The 15987-nt window shown below is 53.6% G+C and overlaps 2 protein-coding genes across 2 annotated transcripts in view; one reads left to right on the forward strand and one right to left on the reverse strand.

The window, feature by feature from the left end:
- The first annotated feature begins 1409 nt into the window (after positions 1-1409).
- On the forward strand, positions 1410-2219 carry LOC112106726 (noggin-like). Its single transcript, XM_024200129.2, has one exon. It carries the CDS (start codon positions 1410-1412, stop codon positions 2217-2219), a length of 810 nt encoding a protein of 269 aa, XP_024055897.2.
- A 4650-nt stretch (positions 2220-6869) lies between these two features.
- Positions 6870-15987, reverse strand: part of GCAT (glycine C-acetyltransferase) — a 15735-nt gene continuing 6617 nt past the window's right edge. The window contains exons 2-9 of the mRNA XM_024200100.3: positions 13900-14030; positions 12649-12750; positions 10388-10534; positions 9868-10022; positions 8933-9015; positions 8370-8541; positions 7729-7850; positions 6870-7268 (exon numbers count right to left, since the gene is read on the reverse strand). Coding sequence (XP_024055868.2) covers positions 7117-7268; positions 7729-7850; positions 8370-8541; positions 8933-9015; positions 9868-10022; positions 10388-10534; positions 12649-12750; positions 13900-14030 — 1064 coding nt within the window. The 3' untranslated portion in view covers positions 6870-7116. The remainder of the gene's footprint in view (positions 7269-7728; positions 7851-8369; positions 8542-8932; positions 9016-9867; positions 10023-10387; positions 10535-12648; positions 12751-13899; positions 14031-15987) is intronic.

Raw genomic sequence — 15987 nt, forward strand, 5'->3', positions numbered from 1 at the left:
ATCCCATCAGAGGGAATGGAGTGTGCAAGGACTCCAGCCCCCCAGGGGCCTGTGGCTGGGTAAGCTAGTTAAACACACAGGATTAAACTCTAAAACAGCAAGGGAGGGAGATGAAGGGCCCCAAAGCCTGTGTGTCTGGCTGACCCCAGTTCTCTTGTCGCCATGAGAACAGGCCGGTTGGAGGCATGTGGCCCTGTCAAGGTGCAGTCAAGTGCGGAGTTCCTGGCTCCCCTGCTCCCCAAGGGATTTTAGATGAGATGGATCCAAAGTCTCTCAATCGCAGCTTCTTCCCATCCCACTGTGGAACACACAATCACTGCTGGGAGAGGCACGTGCCGGGGAGGATGAGCAACTAACCCTCCCCGCCCCCCCATCCACTTCTCTCCCTTCTCCACGGGTCCAGTCCTATACTTCAGTGCTGGGCTAATGGATGCAGCGCAGCTTCATTCAGGAGTGAGCTTTCCCAGGTGGCCGGGATGCAGTGCTTAATTTGTGCCAGGGCTGAGCCCTGGCACCTCTGGGCTTACCGCGTCAGTTATTAAAATTAAAAAATTGCTTGATCCCCAGCACCTATTTGCTTGAGCCCCGGCACCTCTTTCATTACAAATTAAGCAGTGCTGGGATCAGTCCTGCACAGAGGCAAGCAGCCATTCACATTCACTCTGCATGGCTAGTGGTCTTACACTCACACACCCCTTGATGCTGCCTGCTCCGGTAACTCTGCTCAACAGGACTTAGCCATGAGATTTTCCTCAACACCCAGCAACAGATGGTGCCTCCCAGCAGCATCTCCCTACACCCTCAGCAGCACCCATCGCACCTCTACAACCAGCAGCACATCTACAACCTCAGCCACACCCTGCCACAGCCCCACTTTCCCAGCAACATCCATTGTCCCTCCTTGCCAAGCAGGACATATTGCATCCCAACACGCAGGAACATCTTTACATCCCCACTTTACATCCCCACTTTACATCCCCACTTACCACCCCCCCCCCAGCAGCTTCTCTACACTGCCAGCAGCACCTGTGGGACCCAGCAGCATCCACAACACCATGCAACCCCAGCAGCACGTACTGTTGCTCTACAATCAGCAAAACTCACTCTAATCCTACCCTCCGGCACCACTCGTATTCCTGCAGCTGCACCCACTGCACTCGGCATCACCCACTGCCTCTACACCCACTCATCCATACTCTGTGTGTGTGTGTGTCTCCCTGTGAATAGCTGGTTGTGTCTCTGTGACAGCAGCAGTGTCTGGTATCAGACTCTGTAACTAGGGGAAAGGGGAAGGATTTCTCTCAGCCAAAGGGATCCACTGATAACCAGAGAGGTAGAGGGAGGGAACTCAGAGAGCCAGCCTGCAGCAAGACACACGCAAGGGGAGCCCCGAAGGAGCTGCACCCATCATGGAGATGGCCAGAGCAGGTTTCATTTGCCTGCTGCTGCTGGGGAGCTGGGCCCAGGGGTCTCTTCCCTCTGGAGCCTCTCTCCTTTCCCAGGAGGGAGACCTTCCTCTAAGTGAGGACCTTCTGCTGCCTGAGAAGATCAGTGAGACCACCCCACCCAATCCTGACATCCACCTCATCCGGAGCAAGCCATCTGCCCACGTGAGGCCATATAGCCTGTCCCGCTCTCCCAATGACTACCACTACTCCCCCAAGCCCAAGCATCTCAGGGCCCCTCGGTTGTTGAAGCTGCTGGGCCCCTCATACGACCCCTTCTGGATGTCCCCGCAGGATCCACGAAGCCGCAACACCAGTCTGGAGCAGCTGGGCACCCTGAGCCAGGACCTGGCCGATGGCACCAGCCGATACCGGAAGAAGCTGCTGCAGGAGGCTGAAAATGTGGAGCTCCCTGTCCTGTTGCCCCCTGAGGAAGGGATGGCCAGCAACCTAAGCCAAGCTGTCGCCCACCGCCTCCGTCGGTGGCTGGTGGACAGCGCCACCTGCCACCTGACCTCATCCTGGGTGGATCTGGGGCCTGTCTTCTGGCCACGTTGGGTCCGCCACACAGAGTGCGACACCTCCCACACTGGCTGCTCCTGGCCTCCTGGCATGACCTGCCGTCCTGCCCAGTTCACCCACATCAAGCTCCTGGTCTGGCACTGCTGGATGAGCAAGGACCCAGCCATAGACACGGGCAGGATTCTCCAGCAATGCACCTGGAGGCAGATCCCCTACCCAGTAGTGTCTGCTTGCAAGTGCTCCTGTCGGTAATAGGACAGGGAGGGGCAGGGGGCTCTTCCCCCACTGGAGGGGTGGGGTCACGGGTGCATTGCCACCTCGGTGCTCCTTCAGGGGGTTGCTATCATGTTGCAGCAGTTTGAAATTGCCTGCGCAGCCAAGGCTTGAGAAGCTGAGCGGAGGATGGCATGATCCCACCTACGTTCCCTACTGCAGATAGAGCTGGGAGTCCTCTCCAGATGTTCTCATCTCCACCTGGACCAGCAAGATATCACAGAGATACACTCCTCTGATCTCTCCATCCACTACAGCCAGGATCCAGCATCCTCCTGGAGGAAGTCCTGAGGCTGTGGAAAGCTGGGGATCCCTAGAAAACTACAGAAGAGGGGGAGCCAGAACTTGGGCTCCCCTCCCATATCCAAGGGAATGAAGCCAGGAACAGAGTGCCATGGGAACTGGGGGCACCAATAGTCATCTCAGGTTTAGATTCATAATTCTACGGCTTTGGGATCCATGGGGGCGTGCTGCAGAAATGCTGGCGACGATTATAACCAAAAGGAAGCGCAGCTGTGTGTGTGCAGAAATAAAGATACAGAATAAGAACTTGTAGGAGTCTGTGGCTTTTAATATATAAATGGAGCCAAACTGATCCCTTTGCTATCCACAACTGCTTGGCTATGTGGCACAGCCTGCTGGGCCTTTGCTTATGGGTCATAGGTTCGAATCCCCACTTCGGGACATTGGCTTGTCCCCAGCGCTACCCCAGCAAGGCTGATCCCAAAGGGAAGTAAGTGCTGTGCTTCTCTGTTAAACCAAGGTCCCCGACCCCTGGTATTGGAGGGTTCCCTGTGGTGGAAGAGCAGGGCAGTGCTGGGTCAGGAGCAGGTGGGTTCTGTACTATGGGCCTGAACCATAGCCCACTGCAATCATGGGAGCCTTCCCATTAAGCTTACTGGGCACTGGCGCGGGCTCTCGGAAGTGGGGTCACTTCTGCTCCCTCTGTCCCTTACCTGGGCACGAGGAGAAGAGAGACAGCCAGAGGGAGGCAAGGTGGCCGGTGCCAGGAGGAAGGGCAGTGGTTAGCTGTTTACACAGGGAGTCCTTGTGCCTGCCTGTTGTTTGAGCGATTTATCTGCTGTGAAGGACTGGGGACAGGGTCGGCTCCGTTTCCCGACACAGCCCAAACAAACGAACCCAAAGCAGCCCTGTGCTTCTCATCGCCGGGCCTGCAGCAGCCTCCACGGCTACCTCGAGTCAAGCCCTGCTCTCCCCTCGGGCTTGGTCTGTGTCTCCTGCCCTATACCAATTACAGTGAAACGCTTGCCTGCAGCTCAGTACTTCTCTGTGTAGAGCAGAGGTAATGGGGCTTGGGAGGACTGGCATCAGTAATGAAATGAGCTCGGTGGTCATTAGCCCAGTGCAGAGCACCAACGCACTGCTAACAGACATCTGACTGTCTCTTCCTCGGCGCAGGATTGGCAGAGCGGGGGGGGAGGGGGGAGCTGCAGATTCAGATCGAGATACGCTGGCTGCACGTGTGCGCATTGCAAACAGCGGCAGGTCAGGCATACAGTCACTGCAGGGCAAGGGGCACTGGTGTGGGTTGCGAGGGGTTGGACCGCATAGGAGGGGGGGAGCGGCAGATCAGCACTGAGGTGCATCAGCAGAGCTGTGGAGAGCCCTAGACTAGAATAGCAGGGGATGCATGGCCTTGGCTTTGTGTAGTCTGCTGAGCAGCCAGCACCCTCTCATTTCTGTGGGGCACAGGGCGGAAGGAACGCTGGGAGAAGCTGCGGCGTCTGCAGCAGTGTGACATACACCAGGAAACCGTGAGAAGCAGAGCTTTGCAGTGAATTCAATACTAACACAAATCCCACGCTCGACGGGGCGTTATTCGTTTGCAAGATTTCATTTCTCCAAACCCTTGCTTGCTCAAGAGCTGCTGCAGAAACTGCACAGTTGGGTCTTGAACCAGAGCAGCTGTTGGGGAAGACCTGGATGGAGACAAAGGGTTTGGCAGCTAAAGGGGAGCGGGAGGATGGAGGGGACAGAGGAGGCAGCTGTGGCAGAGGGAGGGGGGAGGTTTGGGCAGCTAGCAGTAAAGTCAAGCTTTTCTCACTGGGGCAGGTCTGGCAGCTGGGTGGTGTGGGGCTGGGGGAGCTGGCCCCTTGGGGAGGGGTTGGCAGTTGAGGGGGAAAGAGGGAAACTGGGCCACTTGGGGAAGGAGGCACAAGAATTTTGTTACTAGGGGAGAGTTTGGCAGCAGCAAAAGGGGCACTGCCTCTCTCCTCACTGGTCTGCTTCCTCTTTCCACCATCAACCTGTGTGCACTGGCTCAGCAACACTCCTGGCTGATGTGGGTGCTGGATTAGAATAGCAGGGAGAGCTGCAGACCAGGACGGAGGGGCACTGGGAGAGCAGGTCTGGAGTAGCAGGGACCTGCAGATCAAGAATGGGGCACATTAGTATTTGGTAGAGCTGTGTGGGAACCCAGGACTGGAACAGAAGAGTTGCTGCAGGTTCACTCAAGTGCACCAGATGCAGGGGCAAGCCTAGGGCTGGGTGTACTACCCATACTGGGGAGAAAAGGGCATCCGTAGATACAGGCTACGAGAGGATAAAACTGGATTCAATGACAAAAAATGGTGGAAGCTTTGCTTGGGGGCTCAAAGCACCCCCGCACACCCAAGGTTTAGCCCCTCCCTGCTGGTGTCATGGTACAATGGGGCCCCTGAGTGGCAGGCAGCTTCCCATCATTTTCTGTGGCCATGAGACCGAGCTGGCTTGTTCTGCGTATGCTGGCACTGACACAGCTATCCTCCTCTCAGCTAGGGGTGCCCCATGGCAGGGGTTTTGCTCGGAGTCAGCGAACGCCGGTGCTAGCAGGCTCTGACAACTGGAGATCTTCACAAGGCTGGAGCTTACCAGATGGGAAGCACTCACACAGGAGCCCTTTGGGAACCAGAGCAAATGTTCTCCTGATCCTTTAGCCCCCTCTCATTTTAGAACAGGGCAAGTCCCATTTGTTTTCATGGTGGAGACCAAATCTAAACAGAAATTGTCTCCTGGATAGCTCCCTTCCCAGGCCCCCAGCCATCTCTCATCCCACCCCCGAGTGCCCAGTGGCAACTGCGGGGATTGCTTACGTGGAAAAGTAACAGGAAAGAAATGACTGTACCCGGTCCTGCGGTGGCTCTGCTGCCCAGGTGCTTTCTCCTGGTGCCTCTTGTGGGCCAGCAGCTACCAGTGGAGACAAACCGGGCTAGTTCTGCCTCCTTGTTCCAGCCGCTTTTTACAGGTGTCTTGGTGGCAGTTCGACAAGCACAGCCAACTAATTTTCAAGCCGCATCACTGGATAAAGAACTGCCAAGAGAGATGCCCGAGCTCTCACTCTTAATAACAACCATCTAGAGGCTTCACCAGTGGCAAAACACAGCTGCCCATCTCCTAAGCGAGGTGGGCTGCCTTGAGCACGCACCATCTGGCCTCCTGTTTGCTGCTGGATACAGTTCAAGGGGCTGGGGGAAATCTTACAGGCCTTGTGTAGGCCAGCACCTCCTTAACTTGGGGGCTGCCTCTTGCTCTCTAGAGCGGCAGTAACACTTCCCACCACTGCTGCCAGGGACGCAGGGAGGATTAGCTACCAACTAATGTTAGCGCTGCCCTGCCCTGCAGAGCGGTGCCAACACACGGCACCCGCATGCACGCACACAAGCGGGAGGTTTCTGATTTAGAGCAAAGACGATGCCAAAAATTCTCCCGCATGGTGTCTCGGGTTCACTTCTGGTTCCGGCAAAGTGAATCACTCACAAAGAGTTTAAACAAACAAGTTCCAGCACCCGGCCTCGCTCCATGTTTTCTGGCATGTTATAATTGCAACAAATGGATCCAAATTATAGGTTTCTGTCATCAAATGCGATCATCTCCTCAACCCCTGGAGACAACACAGCCTCTGTGAACTCCCTCCCTCCCTCCTCAGCCTTCCTCTATGAACAGACGTTGGGCAGCAGCGCCCTCTACTGGATGGTGATTGTTGTTTGTAGACTGGGTAAGAACGATACCAAGAACCAACCCAGCCCATTTAACCTGTGGCCTAGTCCTGACGAGACACCAGAAGGCCACGGAGTACAATGCTGCTTGTCTACCTACTGAGCTGCATGCCCTCTCCCTCCTACAGAAGGAACAGGAGAGACAGACACGGGAGGCGAAGTGTTCTGAAGACCGGGACAGCACAAGGGCTTAAAATGGCCAATGCGGCATGGAAACTATTAACAGAGAGGGGAAAGTGGCCCCAACCCCCTAGCCACAGTGGCACCAACATCCCAGTCAGGGCTAATGGGCCCTTTACAGCAGTTAGAGTGAGGTGGTGCACCAATGGGCATGGCATAGAGCTGTTATGCCAGCTCCCATCTGCACTGGGGGAATTCCCTGGGGGCCAGATCTGCTGGTTTTCCAGCCCCTTTATGCCACTGGAACGGTTTAGAGGGGCTAAGATGAACCATGCCTTTTAAGTGTACAATGGTTACTAATAGCAGGCTCTAACCCCCCACGACCGTCTTCAGGGGAAAACACCATTTCCCCACCCCTCCAAGCTCCCCACCTCTGCAGGCAGCAGCGGGAAGGAGGGGAAGAACAGATTGCAGGCCTGGGATGGGAGAATCACACCAAGATGCTTGTTTGTGCTGATTTTATGTCTTGGTTGAATCTTTAATGTGTGTTGTAACATGAAGAGCCACCCCCAAACCATCGCCCCCACCACTGTGAACGCTATGGTGGCTAACGCCTCCCAGAGGCCAGGATCCCTTTATCTTCAACATCCTACTATCTTCTGGGCATCATTCTGGTTATGGTTCTTCCCCAGGTTAGGCACGGTCTTGCTTGTGGAAAGGCTGAGAAAGGCCCCATCACATCCCCTGTGCTAGCTGGCTAGTCAGGGCAATGCTCCATGTTTACGTCCCACCTCTGTGAAGGCCTCCACGCAGCGGTCAATGTCGTCCTCGCTGTGGACGGCTGAGATCTGCACCCGGATCCGTGCCTTCCCCTTGGGGACCACGGGGTAGCTGAAGCCGATGACATAAATGCCTGGTGATGAGAGTCATGTGCAAGGGGAAGGCAAACATTAATACTGGGGCTCGTTTACTGGTGGGAGGGGGTCTTCAGGGGTTTTAGCTCCTTTTCTCCCCCCCCCCGGTAAGCAGGGATCAGACAGCAGCACACAACCCCATGCTGGTACTGGAAGGGCGCCCCCTACAGAGCTGCGAGGGAAGCAATGGGAAGGGCGAATGGTGTATGTGCTGCCCAGCAGAGTGGCGGGGTGGGAAAAATTTCTTCTCCAAGGCCCCATAGCAAAGCAGAGGCAGTGTGAAAGGGAATAACTAGAGCGAGGCGCTTCCCCATTGCTGGAGGGACTGAGGAGGTACAGAAAATCCCCTACGGCTACCAGACATGGAGTAAGATAGCTACAGGGACAGAGGATCAGAGGCCATCCCTTCATGTGCACGTGACGCCACCACCTGACAGCCCCAGCCCCCTCTGGGTTTACCTCTCTCCAGCATGTCATCAGCCATCACGGACGCTAGCTGGGCCTCGCCCAGCATCACAGGGCAGATGGGGTGATCATTCCCCGAGATGCTGAATCCGGCTGCAGCCATCTTGCTTCGGAACCTGCCCGGGGGGGAGGGGGAAGAGGAGCACATCATCCCTGCTCGGGGAAGCCCTTCCCCTCAGCCATCAGCCCACTGCTCTGGCACCTGCGTGGCTCTGCACCGTCCTGGCTCCTCCACGGCCAGGATCAAACTCCGCACCACCCAACCTGCGTGCGGAAGGGGCCATTCCTCCGAGATCCCCTCCTATTTTCTGCCCACCTCAAAGGCCCCATGGCAGGCTCCGCTGTGCCACTCTGGCTATCATGGCACCTTCCGCATCCAGACTGGTGCCTGGCATGTGGGGTCATGCTGGAGCTCACAGTAGGTAATCCCACGGCTGTGATATCACAGCCATCTCCATGGAAACCACAGGTGGTGCTATCAGCAGAGGATGGGAAAAGAACCAGAGACAACTCACTCCTGAGCAGAAAGGAGTCTACTGGCCAAGGGGGTGAGATGGGCAGGGAAGTGACTGCATGGAGAAGGGGCTTGTTGGGGGTCTTCCCCAGCGAAAGGATCCCAGGTCCTCAGCCCTCACCGCCTGGTCTTGGCCACCATGGACTGCGCAATGGCATTGCTCTCCATGAGCAGGTCCAGGGCCTTGGAGGCGCAGCCCACGACGGCGGGAGGCAGGCTGTTGGAGAAGAGGTACGGGCGGGAGCGCTGGCGCAGCAGGTCGATAAGGGCCTTGGGGCCAGTTGTGTACCCACCTGCAGGGGGAGGAGACAGAAAGAGAGTATAATTTGGGACAGGGGGAGGAACAGCCAACAACAGGACCCCAGGAAACGCCCCCCCGGTAACACAGGCAGCAGTGCCTGGGATCCCAGCTGGTTAGTTTCACTAATGGGTTCCCTCTTGGGTGCCCAGGTGTGACGTCTCCAAAGGGAGGTCAGAGGAGGGTGCACCTGGCAGGGCTTGCTAGGCCCCCTTCACCCTTGCTGTAGTGACCCTCATTGGGTCCAGGCCCTTCAGCTCCTGTCCAAGTCTTGGTGTCCCCATCGGTTCTGTACTGTTAAAGGGAGGGGGCAGAAGGGTTTCGGGGAGCTCTCGGGTACAGGGCCACGTAGAAAGACAAGGCCCCAGAAAGGGGAATCTCTGAACCTGCTGCTCCTCCAAGTGCCTTCCCCAGCGTTGAGTTGACAATGTCCACTTGGTCCATTACCCCCAGCAGTTCATCAGTACCCCTGCGAGGAGAGAACACGACCCCATCAGCCCTGGCAGCTCCGACCTGGGGGGCTAGGCCATGGTGGCTGTGCCCTGGCACCAGTTCATTGCCACTTTCTCTCCAGCATGGCTCTGATGTTTTCCCAGTCCTGATGGAATAGCCACGCCTCCAGTGGCAGGTTAACCCAATGGGCACCGCCACCCATTTGCATTCCCACCACCAGCTTTGTGCTAAAACGAAGGATACGCAGAACCAGGACGGTAGCTATGGATGCAGGATGTGAAATCCCAATATGCCGTGCTGTGGGAAGGCCTTGTCCAGCCAGCGGCAGCGTAAAGCAGCAGGGAGCAGGCCAGGGAAGCATGCCGAGCCAGCCTGGCTGGCCTCCTCAGGGGAGTTCTCTCTCCAGATGGGGTGAGGTCGCCTCCTGCAGGAGGGAGCCAGCCCTGCTAGCAAAGGCAGCACTGGGGGCTCGGCGTGTGGGCTCCTCATCCCTCCATAGTGCAGGCTGCTCTTACTTCCTGCACACAGCAAACTGGTGGTTTCATAAGTCACAGCAGAGACAAGGCCCCTCTGAGTATGCTCCGAACAGGCCCCCGCCCACCCACGCCCCAAGACTGAGAATGCTAACCCCAAAATCTGAGCCCACCCCTGTTATGCCACTCCCTGACACAAAGACAGGTGTAGAAAGGAGGGTGCTACCATCTCGTAAGGGGGCGGGGGAGGTCAATGGCCAGGTGGGGATCCCTTCAAGGACTAGTGGCTCTAAGGATCCACAGCCCCACAAGAAAGAAACCCCATATTCAAACCCGTGGCTGGTCTAGGCCCAGAGAGTGAGATGTGGGACTAGCAGGAAGGTCTGGTCTTGTACCGCCCATTGGGCCCAAGGAAGCCAGTGGCATGGCATTCATCGATGAAGACGAGGGCCTGGTATTTCTGGGCCAGGCTGCAGACCTCCTTCAATGGGGCGATGTCACCATCCATGGAAAAGGCACCATCGGTAGCCACCAGCCTCAGGCGGTGTTTCTATGGAAGAGAGTGTGGCAGGCTGCAAGGGATCATGGGTAAAGACAACTGCTTGAGCAAACGTGTTTGGGAAGTGGGAGGAAATGGAGACTGGGGTCTAGTACTCCCGGTACATGAATATATGGCCCCCACCCACCATCTCCCTCCATCCATCCTTGAGCTCACATTCTGGCAGGCTTCCTCCTGCCAACAAGCAAAGGACTGGATTCTCCCTAGAGTCTAGCAAGGCAGCTTCGAATGCTGGCCAAAGGAGGTTACTCCTCTAGGAGATGCAAGGTTATTCTCTGGGAGATGGGCACCTTGCTCCTAGACGGGCAGTGGGTCACAGACTGAGTGCACTCCCAGGGGAGAGCACATCTTTGTACCTGTGCGTCCTGCAGCTTGGCCTCCAGGTCCTGCATGTCCATGTGCTTGTAGCGGTATTTATTGGCCTTGCACAGGCGGATCCCGTCAATGATGGAGGCGTGATTCAGCTCGTCCGACAGCACTGCATCTTCTGGGGTCAGCAGTGCCTGCAGACAGCAAAACAATGGGCTGTGGTGGGTTACGGGGGAAGCGTCCTTGCTAGATGCATGAGCAAAATTCTGTGTCGCCACAGTACTCCTGGCTTGGCAGCCTCACTAGCCGACCACCAGAACCCTCTGCATCCTATTGGTGGTCAGGCCACTCATGGGGCAGTGCCAGGGCACCACGTCTCTCCTCGTGTCATGGGATACACCACTAAGGCTTCTATCTCTCAGCTCCTTTTCCCCGCCATGGGGTTCCTCTCCCTTTGCATTCTTTGCATGGTTTGTTCCATAAGCCACGTCTCTGCCAACCCTACAGGATGCGCTGACTTCCTCTACCAGGGCTGGGCCCAGGTTGGGAACAGTCACCCCTTGCCCCACACTTTTGGGATCCTCGCTGTGACGTTGTGCAGTCTATATGGTTTTATAAAAACATGATAATAAGTGAATATAATGTAACTGGGATAGTTTTATAAAAATTTGATAAGTGACTATAATGCAACTGGGATATGCTTCGTGCAAAAGGTCTCTTGTAAGGTATCATTACAAAGTGCATAATCTACTAAGTATGATCATCTGATTTGTATAAATGTACCACTCTTGTATCTAAAACTAGAAATATAAAACATAACTCTGAGGGCCTATTGTAATTATGTAAAGTGTGGGCCATTAATGATGGTTTGGAATCTTGATGACTCCCATTAACAAGAACCATTGTCTGCAGATGACTGTGTTTACCTGCAAGTCTCCCTGTATATGTGTGTGCTGGCAAGTGAGTAATGAAGTCTTGCAGTGACATGTGATCATGTCACCTAAACTGGAATCCATCTTTAACCTGGTGCTTTTCCAGTGAGGGGGGGGTGGAAACCCAGAGGAACAAAGAATTCCCGCCTTATGCAAAAGACATATAAAGGGGTGGAAGAGAACAGAGGGAGAGGAGCCATCATGGAGAAGCCCCTAGCTAACACCTAAGCTGGAACAAAAGCTGTACCAGGGGAAAGAATTGTGCCCAGGCCTGGAAGGTGTCCAGTCTGAGAAAAACTTACTGAAGCATCTCTGAGGGTGAGATTATCTGTATTTAGTTTGATTAGGCATAGATTTGCGCATTTTATTTTATTTTGCTTGTGACTTACTTTGTTCTGTCTGTTACTACTTTGAACCACTTAAATCCTACTGTCTATATTTAATAAAATCACTTTTTATTTAGTAATTTACTCAGAGTATGTATTAATACCTGGGGGAGCAAACAGCTGTGCATATCTCTCTATCAGTGTTATAGAGGGCGAACAATTTATGAGTTTGCCCTGCATAAGCTTTATGCAGGGTAAAACGGATTTATCTGGGTTTAGACCCCATTGGGAGTTGGGCATCTGAGTGCTAAAGACAAGCACACTCCTGGGAGCTGTTTTTGGGTAAACTTGCAGTTTTGGGACAAGTGATTCAGACCCTGAGTCTGTGTTGGAGCCAGACAGGAGTGGCTGGCTCAGCAAGACAGGGTGCTGGAGTCCTGAGCTGGCAGGGAAAACAGTAGCAGGGGTAGTCTTGGCACATCGGGTGGCAGCTCCCAAGGGGGTTTCTGTGATTCAACCCGTCACACTCGCCATCACCATGCGCCCACAAGGGGCTACCCATCCTCCCCTGCAGTCCTCAGCCACCCTCGCCAGTATGCATGAGCCGCCTCCCCTACTTTTTAGGTGGAGTGGCTGCATCCGTTTTGAATTCTCATGTGAGCGGGTCCAGAGAGCTCAGGTTGGGGATGTTGGGGGCTTGCAGAAGGTGGCCAACAGTGATGGGTCGCTCTGAGGAGACAGCTGGATGGGTTCCACTGCAGAGGCCCACCCAAAACTTAGGATTCGTTGTGATGGTCATCCTACTAGGAAGGAGGAGATGAAGGCTGACTAGAAAGCTCCATGGCACCTCAGCCCCCCACCCCAGCAGCACACAGAGCCATTGGGCCTTCTCTCTATCCCTATCTCATCTCCCTTAACTTCAGCTTGCAACCTGCTGAGGGAAATATGATCATCAGCAGAAGCAACTGCTTTGGGAGCTTGGCTTGTTGCCTATGTAGCCCTTCCCCTTGCTGCCCCCTACACACAAAACACAACACATGCACTATGAACCTCAAAGATACCAGCATTGGCATCAAAGCAGCTGGCATAGAGGATGGCGTCTTCTCTCTGGTGGAAACGAGAGATCTTCTCCTCCAGGTTCTTGTGTATATTCTAGAGAGAGCCAAGACAGAGAGTGAGGGATTTCTATTAACATGACCAGTGGTCCAGCTAGAGTTCCCTGCTTGCCATGGTTTTCTGCGTGGGATGCCTATTTTTTTTCCAGATGAGTTTTCTCACAAAGAAACCTAAATTGTGGTTATAATTTTTGGTCCCATAAACCAATCACTACAACCACAGGACTCCAAACCAACACAGACACAGGGCACTTGCGCTGAGGCACTTACCATTTTTAACTGAGACGCTGCCCCAAAACGTTTAAGTACCACACAAAGGGCCCAGATCCTCAGCTGATGTAAACTGGGGTAGCTTCATTGATGCCATGGAAGCTACCTCAAGTTATTGTAGCTGCAGGTCTGGCCCTGGGAAATTTGGGGTGTTTATTTTATAACTAGAGATCCTCAGGGTTTTTTACAACCCTGGGGTTTTTTTTATTGGTTTAACGAGAAAGCCTATTTTATACCCTTAAACTGACAGTGCATGTAGGGGGGTGTCTGTGTGGCCATGTGTACGGATAAGCATGTAGAGCTGTGTCTGTGTGGACATGCATGTCCTGATAAGTGTTCAGAGAAAGGGAAGCATGCGAGCAGCATGCCTGCACTGTTGTTATAGGTAACTATGGAGGCAAAGCTGAAGGCTTCTTTCCTCGGTGGTGGATATAGGATTGGTTTGGGGGAAATCAAGATCCTGGGAAGAAATTGTGGAGAATGGCAGCTAATTAATATGCAAGAGAGTGGGAGTGAGGGCTTTGCCTTCTCCCAGGAGCCCATGTGGAGACCTGGTTATTTGTTGGAGTGGAAGGGACAGGCTCACACAGTAAGGTGTGTGTGTGTTTGGGGGACACACACACCGCAGAGTGAGGAGTAAAGGGAAGGGAGTGGGGACAGCACATCCATGGGGAGAGGGACAGGAGAAGAGATCAATGGAGGAGGAAAGGAGAAACAAGTAGGGGAGAAGGGGAAGGAAAAGGAGAGAAAAGAGGGGCTAGAACAGAGAAGCCAGCGAGCCAGGAGAGCCCAAACGACAGACCTAAAGCACTCTACTTGGTTCCACCTGGGAGCAGTGTGGCTTGGTGACAGATGATTGGGTTTTAGACCCAGGGAAAGGCGACTACTCCACTCTGGATCATGGCCCCACCCATACCTGAGTCCCGCAGATGAAACGGACAGAGCTGAGGCCAGCTCCGAACTTCTCCAGGGCCTCTAGTCCAGAGCGGATCACCTCAGGGTGGCTGGAGAGCCCTAGATAGTTATTGGCACAGAAATTCAGGATCTCTGCAAAGAGGAGGAGGGCAGGAAGGAGTGAGCAATGCATATAAATCCTACCCACCCCCTGATGCAGCAAGACAATAGAGCAAACCTCAGCCAATAGCAGGACTGAAGCTAACACACCAAAAGCAGCCAGGTATGTGCCCGGAACCATGGAAACAGTCTTATGTCACATTTCCAGCGTGCCTCCTGGGCTGATTATTAAGCAAAAGTAGATAAGTCCAATTGTTTCACAATGACCCATTACTGAAGTGGGCTGTAGCCCACGAAAGCTTATGCTCAAATAAATTTGTTAGTCTCTAAGGTGCCACAAGTACTCCTGTTCTTCTTGTAACAGTTTAGCCAGTTTCCTCTGTCTCTCTCCTCACGTAAGCAGAGGCATGGCAGCGAGGATCCGTCTATCTGGGATCTCCATCCAGCAGGAGACAGGCTGCCTGTTGCTTCAGCAGGCAGGCTGAGTTTCCGGTTGTACTGGTTTTTAAATTCAGGTTCCAAAAAAAGGCTGATTCAAGGACAGCGCTAAAATTCTGGCTTTTTCTGGTCACTTTGTTTTTTGAATATAGGATGAAAATCTGAAAACTCAGATAAAAGTAGGCAAACCAATTCTCAGATGACAACACGAGCAAGTATCACCTCTTCCAGGCCCTAAATAGAAAACCAATGTCACAACCGAGTCCCGCTCTCTGAACAGACTCCAGTCAGTTGTGACTGGCTTCAACCACAAATCCCATGTGCTGCTAAGCTCTCTGGGCAGCGACTGGTCACTATTCCTACCACTAGGTCTTTCAGGCATACTCCCAGGTGCAGGCCCTACATCTGACACCCTTCGTGGGCACTGAGACCCCACAGTCCAGGCACCTCAAAGCCAGGAACCAGTGCCCCAGCCCCAGAGCTCCCAGTTGCTTAGATACATTCCCCAGAGTCCATCTGGCTGTGGGATCACTGGTTTTTAGTTGTTGTTAACCCCTCCCAGGACAACACGGCAGCAAAGCAAGGACACACAGGCTTAGCAAAGGAATTTCACACACACTTTATTCTTAAAAAGCTCAAGAGCATTACAGATCTATGAAAAACAACAAACTTTGGACACAGCCTCCTCAGTGTCCTCTCCCCCTGGTGCGTCCTGGGTTTGGTTCTGTCCTTTAGGGGAAGCCAAACTCCTCCTGCCTCCACTCCCTCTAGCTGTTTCTGACAGTGACTCAGACAGCATGTCTTAAGACAAGTATCAGGAGGTAGCCGTGTTAGTCTGTATCTACAAAAACAACAAGGAGTCTGGTGGCACCTTAAAGACTAACAGATTTAAGACAGCCTCTGACACCTTTTCTGTGCCTGCTCTTCCTCTGGGGATTCGTCCAACACCCACCGCCAGCTTCCAGGCAGGGAGGGAATCAGTCAACATTATTGGCCCTGCCAGTAGAACCCCCGTTGCTCCAGGAGTGGATTGCTGTGCTCTGTCCCAGCTTTTCAGACAGTTTCTGGACATGGGGTTGAGTTCCTGCTAGAGACTGAATGCTCCAAGCCATACTAAAGATTACATTTGAAATCAAGGTTGAAATACAACAGGTGTTCACAAAACAAAAATGGGATTCTGAAACTGACACTGACAACCCCCTTTCAACCGTCACCATTGTGGCAGGTCCCAGACACAAAGGGCTGGGAACGGATAAGGACCAATGCTTATTATTTCTGTTTAACATTTATACTGTGGTAGAAGCCAAGGGCCTCAGTCAGTATCAGAGTCCTATTGTGCTAGGTGTTGCGCGCACACACACACACTCTCTCTCTCTCTCTCCCCCTCCCTCCCTCCCTCCCTCCTGGCCCAGAGAGCTTTCCATCCAAATAAACCCTCATTATGGCCAGTTAATGAAGACAGGGTCAAACCACCTTAAAAAAAAAACAAAAACACCACCACCTTTCATGTTCATTACACTACAAAAAAAAAAAAAAAAAAAAAAAAAAAAAA

Source organism: Terrapene carolina, unplaced genomic scaffold (genome assembly GCF_002925995.2).
Source record: "Terrapene carolina triunguis isolate 2854851 unplaced genomic scaffold, T_m_triunguis-2.0 Scaffold247, whole genome shotgun sequence".
In the NCBI taxonomy this organism is placed as follows: Eukaryota; Metazoa; Chordata; order Testudines; family Emydidae; genus Terrapene; species Terrapene triunguis.